Consider the following 7,500-nt stretch of genomic DNA (forward strand, 5'->3'; position numbering starts at 1 on the left):
GAAACATATGTGGGGGATTAATGTAGTGAAGACTCTGGCCATTTATCTTCTGACCTCCATAGACCCTTGCTACAGTAATATAAATAAAATCGTTTAATCAAACCCAAAACTCATGGTAAAAATTGCAGTACTGAAGGGGCTAATTAACTTTTGCCGTGAGATATACAACGACACTTGACGCTGAAAACAATGTATGAAAGCTTTATACGTGTCTGTTGGAAAGAAAGTAATTTGAACATTAGGTTTTGCAGTTTCTTGACAGTATAGTGTTTGGAGGTGACTGCAGAATGAGAGGAAATGGCCCTGAGTGGTTAGTGTTGAGGAAAGGTGTATCAAATATCAGAAAAGTGGTGGAGTGTCATTATCTTCGTTCTTATCTTCGTTTACATCACCTCTTCTTTCGTCTCCTTTGTAACTGTCTCCATCTTTTCATTTTCCGTCTTCCTTCATATCTGTAATTATCTCCACCTCATGTAATTCCTTGCTTTATCTCTCTTTATTTATTATCTCTTGTGCAGTGGCCTCCGCTTTCTTTATTTCCTCGTTCATCTCTATTTTTTATTGCTCCTCTTGTAATTTCCGAAATCACCTATTACAGATCTCTCTCTCTCTCTCTCTCTCTCTCTCTCTCTCTCTCTCTCTCTCTCTCTCTCTCTCTCTCTCTCTCTCTCTCTCACTGCTTTATTCACATCCTCGCTCCAATCAGTCTTTCCCTTCACTACTTTTCTGTCTTGTTTATCATTGGTTTCATCTCTGCCATTAATTCTTATACCGCTATATTCATTCATCCAGTCTGGTGTGGATTATTGTGAATGTATTTGCTAAGTTGACTTTAGTAACATGTATAGAATTTATCGTCTCATGTACGTACTGTTTTCTTTCTGGTTTTATTCATTTTTTACATTTTTTATTTTTTATTTTAGGGAATGTAAATACTAGATACTCTTTTCTTTCGTAACTTTTTTATTTTTACTTATTTTCTATATTTTCATTGTATTTTTTATTTCAAGAGATACACTAACTACTCTTTTATTCGTTATATTTTTTTTCTTTATATTTAAGTAGGTACAGTTATCATACATACATGAACAACGATAGGTCCAAGTTAAGGTACTTTTACGCTATAACACAATCTTTAACGTATTCACATAATGTTCTTATAAGTAGTATATACGTTTTTCTTTAATCTATCCCATGTTACGTTATTTGTTGTTTTGTTATTTGTTACGTTTTGTTATTTTGCTATTTGTATGTCGGGCGTAATTTGAAGTAATGTTCCCTCACTTGCACCTCCGTCAGCCCCGCGTGCCGCTGCAGGAGAGCATCCCTGTGGTGGTGGCGACCTCCAAACACCCCTATCATCTGTATCGGTGAGAGAGAGAGAGAGAGAGAGAGAGAGAGAGAGAGAGAGAGAGAGAGAGAGAGAGATTTAATCAGACAGCATGTAAAGATATTAGCAGACAGGCAAGGAAGGAGAAACAATCAGAGACAGTCAGATATAGAAAAATCATTCACACACACACACACACACACACACACACACACACACACACACACACACACACACACACACACACACACACACACACACACACACACACACACACACACACACACACACACACACACACACACACACACACACACACACACACACACACACACACACATGCAGACCGTCATCCACCTTCTCTACTTCCTTAACCTTCGTCGCCTCCCTCACCAGGACTCTCCTCCAGCTGCTGCAGATGCCCGGCGGTGGACAGACGCCCTTCCTGGTGGCGCTAGAGGGTGAGAGCGCCGCCACCAGGGACCTTGCAGAACTCTTTGGCGTCCCCTGCAGGTAAGATAGACATTGAAACACACACAGAGAAGAGAGAGACAGATAGAAAGAATAGAGCAGACAGCACACACACACACACACACACACACACACACACACACACACACACACACACACACACACACACACACACACACACACACACACACACACACACACACACACACACACACACACACACACACACACACACACACACACACACACATAGAAAGATGTTAAAAGGATGGTAAGAAGAAAGAACAGAGACAGAGATAGGAAGATACTAAAGCACATGCAGAAAATAAAAGGGAAGAGAAGGACAGTGAGAACAAGGAATGGATAGATAGGGATAGAAAAACAAAATAAACCATATAAACACACACAGAAAGAGAACAGAAGGACGATAAGAAGAAGGAAAAAAAAAACAGAGGTACAGATACACCCGCGAAAAACAAGACAAAAAAAAAAATGATGATTAATAGGTATTCTTAGTTCAGCAGATACACTCGTTATATAGACCAGCAAATCCCTTGGTATCTAATAGTCGTACATAATGCAGCACTTTGCCTCCCTCGTCACTACAGGCACAGCACGTCACCACACCACGCACCTCCGTACAGTGCAGTCAGCTCTTTATACTTGGTGAAGCACTTTTTAACCTATATTTGTACCTAAAGCGATACCTGTCGTCATCTTTTCATGGCAGCAGTTGGTTGGCCAGAGCTGCTTTTGACATAGGTGCTTGCGATCTGTCCTCTTTCTCTCACTCCATGCGGACTGAATAGTAGAGGCGCAACTGTTGAAAAGAAGATAGTGAAGCATTAAGACGCCTCCGTGACTAAACTGGCCTTTCTTCTGGAATATTTTTTTATTTACTTTTTTTGTTGGAGAGGAAGGAAGGAGAGATAAAGATTAAGAGGTAAAACAAAAATAGATGAACAAAATGAAAGGATGAATGAGTGAATTAATAAAATTGATAAATAAAGCTTGCTTGTTATGCCATTCTTTTTTTTTTTTTTTTTTTGCTACAGAGGAGCGAAGGAAAAGGGATGGCATAATGAGCAAGCTTTATTTATCAGTTTTATACATTCATTCATTCATCCTTTCATATTGTTCATTTATTTGTATTTTAGCTCTTTATCTTTTGTTCGTGCCTTGGTCCACTTCCTCGACTTGCAAAACTAACTGAATGAACAAGTAAATAGATAAACGAGTACAATAAGGAATACGAGTACCTACACCTTTCGCTTCTTATATGCTGTGATTAGTTTCTTTTAACATTATAACCGGTGCTGTGTTGTGCAGTGATACCAAACAGGCTTGGTGTTTATTTTCCGTCTTTCATTACCTTCCCTGTAATTACCACCCCCTTCCCCCATCTCATCTAATTTCTTGCTTTATCTCTCTTCCTGTATTACCTCTTCTATAATGACCTCAACCTTCTTTATTTCCTCTTATATAATCCCTGGCAGTCCTAAAAAATCACCTTCCTACAGCCAGATTCAACCACACCAGCACCACCATAACAGTACTAGGGACCACCACCACCGCCACAACCACCAGTACGACCCTCAGCTTCAGGCCGCCACTCAGGTGATCGCAGACGTGACTCGCCACGCCCTCACCTTTGCCTTCACCACCTTCCCACAAGCCAGGAAAGTGATATTCCTCGAGGATGATGTACTGCCCAGCCCTGACTTCTTGTGGTGAGTGTGTGTGTGTGTGTGTGTGTGTGTGTGTGTGTGTGTGTGTGTGTGTGTGTGTGTGTGTGTGTGTGTGTGTGTGTGTGTGTGTGTGTGTGTGTGTGTGTGTGTGTGTGTGTGTGATTCTTTAAAACGGATATCACACGGGCATTTTTTCCTGCGATATCGTGTCATGCGACATAATTTTCGAAGAGATGTCGCAGAAGGGAGATTTCGCTCGACGTGGCTTCCACGGAAACTATCGAGAACTCGCGGAATTCCTGCGATTAGAAAAAAGTCGTTGAAAGTCTGTAGTGAATATACTGTATTAAATATTACGCTGTTGTATATTATCATTAATTGGTGTTAAGTATCACTACTTTATTATGAAAATTCTATCCCTTCATCTTATGTAGCACATATACCGAAATTAACTGTTAAATATGAGCATGGAGCATTGATTTGATTTCGTGGATTGTTTACATTCTGCTTTCGTCTACCACGGTACGTGACGGCAGTACCGCCTCGAATTAAACCAAGAGATCATCGGCTGCTGCATTATCACCCATTATGAACGTGGGGAAGACACATTGATTGACTTGGTTCTGAATCAGTCACCTGGAACACCTCGCTTCCCAATTCTACTTCCTCATCAACAACCTGCTATACTGGCTGCTTTCTTCTCTTCTCGTGGCCTCCTCCTCCTCCTCCTCTTCTATATCCCTCCCTTTAGATTATATAGAGAACTTATCAGAAACATAACTTTTAAGGACAAAGATATCATTTCCTCTTTCTCTGTGTTCTTTTCTTTCAGTTATCTTGTCTTTCTCCTGTCTTTAGCAAGATCTATATTCTTCTTCTTCTTCTTCTTCTTCTTCTTCTTCTTCTTCTTCTTCTTCTTCTTCTTCTTCTTCTTCTTCTTCTTCTTCTTCTTCTTCTTCTTCTTCTTCTTCTTCTTCTTCTTCTTCTTCTTCTTCTTCTTCTTCTTCTTCTTCTTCTGTCTTTACCACGATCTCTATTTCTTCCTTACCCAGTATACGTCCTCCATTCCTGCTAACCTACTCATCACCACCATCCTCTGCTCACTCTTCAGGTTCTTCCAGCAGACGGCGGCGTTGCTGGACGAGGACCCCACTCTGCTGGCCGTCACTGCCCACAACACCTACTCCGTGGCGGGACATGGCCTGGACCCCACGCGCCTGCTGAGAGGTGCCATGCCTCCTCAGTGGGGCTGGATGGCCGACAGGAGGCTGCTGGAGGCGTGGGTGCCGGAGAACTGGGTGCGTACAGGTGCGGGTGAGAGAGAGAGAGAGAGAGAGAGAGAGAGAGAGAGAGAGAGAGAGAGAGAGAGAGAGAGAGAGAGAGAGAGAGAGAGAGAGAGAGAGAGAGAGAGAGAGAGAGTTTCATTCTCCAAACCAATAATTTAGCTCCACTTAACATACACCGTGCATTCTCTTCTCTTAATCTTATCAAACTATTTTGTCTTCAGTTTTTCACACTAATCATTGATCGAAGGTCTTATCTATATTAATGAATAGAATAAAACAACACATGAAAAATAATTATTTCTACAAAGTCAGCCTGAGGCGGGATCTGCTCCCTGGGTATTGAGATTGGCCTGGAGAACGCTGGTGTCTGTGACTGGAGAGGAAGAGAGAGAGAGAGAGAGAGAGAGAGAGAGAGAGAGAGAGAGAGAGAGAGAGAGAGAGAGAGAGAGAGCAATGTTATGTAAAAGCATCTCTTACACACTATAGTTATCACATGATGTGGCTGTAATACCTATCTCTACAGATTTTTGGAAACACCTTTGAACAATTTTTCACCAAACAATTTTTGCTGAACAATACATTAAACAACAAAACAACAATTATATGATCCTCCTTCTCTAACTGACCGTCTTTAACCTCCTATTCTTAATCCCAGTCGCACTGTTGTTTTTATTGTTTTTTCCGTTTTTTTTTTTCGTTTTATTTTTATTTTCATTTATTTATTTTTTTTTTTTACTACTGTTCTCCAGATCTTACTACTACCTTCATTCCTCCCCTCCCTCTCCCCTCTCCTGCGTTCTCGCTGCACAGTATACTTTATTCACTCTCATCTATGTTCTTTCCTCTTCCCGTGTGCAAGAGCTAACTCTCCCTTCGTTTTCAGTAGTAAGATTAGTATTTACTATCGTTCCTATAACTTTTTCTCTAAAAGAGAGAAAGTATTAAGACACCTACACGATTCAAATCTAAATTTGTTGTTTAGTTAGTTAGAGAACCGGTGACTGAGTTTTTTTATATATTATTATTGTGCCCTCCATGGTTGGACCCTCTTTTCGTAAATATAAAAGTGATTAATAAGCAAAGTGACTAGCACAAAGTAAAAATAGTGTTATCTTTCCTTCAGACAGTTTAGGTGCTCGCCAATGAATCCCCGCAGCGTAAAGGCGATTCTTGATGGTTTACATTGAGATACCGTATTAACATTAGGGCTTCCTCCCCGATCTCCCTTGCATTAGTTAGGGTTTCCTCCCCTTCAGCCAGCTTTAGTATCTGTACATCCTTCTCAGCAGTGGTAGCACAAAACGTGGACGCCTTGCTGTTGATAGCACATGGTATCATACTCGTAAATAACTCAGATAAATCGTCTATCATTAATTCATTGCATATCCATATTACTATCACCACTAGCAACTCTCAACCACCAGTTCACATTATTCTCTCTCTCTCTCTCTCTCTCTCTCTCTCTCTCTCTCTCTCTCTCTCTCTCTCTCTCTCTCTCTCTCTCTCTCTCTCTCTCTCTGTGTGTGTGTGTGTGTGTGTGTGTGTGTGTGTGTGTGTGTGTGTGTGTGTTTGCGCGCGCTCGAATGAAAAATCCAACATATCAAGATACTTACGTAGGTTCCTCAAATCTCCTCTCTTTTGTTGCGTTGCCGTTTGATCCATCGCATTACTGAAGATGTAGACACAGCTTACTGGTCGGGTAGGCTTGGCTCGCACTGTCTACCCTTGATCCCGCTTTAGAGCTATTTGACCGCGGAAGACCAGCAGGGCACGGTCACGTCGGTTCATCTTGGAGACTGAATTGAGACTGAACGCTCTAGAGATTTGACGATATGGAAGGTGGGGGGCGGAAACTGTACAGAGATCTCTCCGGATAATATTTAAAGTCAATACACCTTTATGTTTACTCAGTGTCGCTAGGTGAAACTAAGACACTCTGCATACTCTTTCTCGCGCCCTGCTGTGGAGTTTATGTTTGTGGTAGCTGGAGAAGGGGTAAATTATATTAATTAACTCTCTCTCTCTCTCTCTCTCTCTCTCTCTCTCTCTCTCTCTCTCTCTCTCTCTCTCTCTCTCTCTCTCTCTCTCTCTCATCATCCGGGAGAGAGAAGGAAGGAAGGAAGGAAGGTTGACTGTGGGCTGCTGTTGCCTTTGCCATCTATGCTGGATCCTTTTGGACTAAGGTTGGCTTCCATTTCACCTGCGGATTATGAGATTAATTCCTTCCGTATTAAGAGAGAGAAAAAGTCCAAAATTTTCGCCATGTTTCCTTTCGTTCCACATAAAACCTGTAGTAGCCAGATCGTTTTCCATAACACGGTTACTAAAAATAATTGATGCTGTAGCATTATTACAGATCATGCATGGAGGTTGGTTACATTAGCGGCGCCCTTGTATCCTCCACAGGGTGACTGGGACTACTGGGTGCTGGCGTGGTCTCGCGCTAAGGGCCTGGACGTGGTGTTCCCTGAGCTGTCTCGTTCCCTCCACGCGGGCAGCGGCGGCACTCACATAGACGGCTTTCACCAGGGTATTGCTTTCGACCACCAGGCTGCCTTCCTCCCAGAACCCACGCCACCTGCCACACCTTCACGCAACGCCCTTCCCACTCCTAGTTCAGCCCGTGTAAAGGGTCCTCACACACCCACACGAGCTCCCTTTATGACTACTACAAGACCTCCGATTGCCGCGCCCACCAACTACCCGCCTCATCTTATCAACCTCA

The 7,500-nt window shown here is 42.3% G+C and overlaps 1 protein-coding gene across 1 annotated transcript in view; it reads left to right on the forward strand.

The window, feature by feature from the left end:
- The window catches only part of LOC123498132, a 20,123-nt gene that overhangs the window by 3,431 nt on the left and 9,192 nt on the right, over positions 1–7,500 (forward strand). The window contains exons 5-8 of the mRNA XM_045245307.1: positions 1,653–1,843; positions 3,322–3,505; positions 4,428–4,787; positions 7,182–7,500. The exon at positions 7,182–7,500 is cut by the window's right edge and continues 13 nt beyond it. Of these exons, the coding sequence (XP_045101242.1) occupies positions 1,653–1,843; positions 3,322–3,505; positions 4,428–4,787; positions 7,182–7,500 (1,054 nt within the window). The remainder of the gene's footprint in view (positions 1–1,652; positions 1,844–3,321; positions 3,506–4,427; positions 4,788–7,181) is intronic.

This window comes from Portunus trituberculatus, chromosome 47 (assembly GCF_017591435.1).
Source record: "Portunus trituberculatus isolate SZX2019 chromosome 47, ASM1759143v1, whole genome shotgun sequence".
In the NCBI taxonomy this organism is placed as follows: Eukaryota; Metazoa; Arthropoda; class Malacostraca; order Decapoda; family Portunidae; genus Portunus; species Portunus trituberculatus.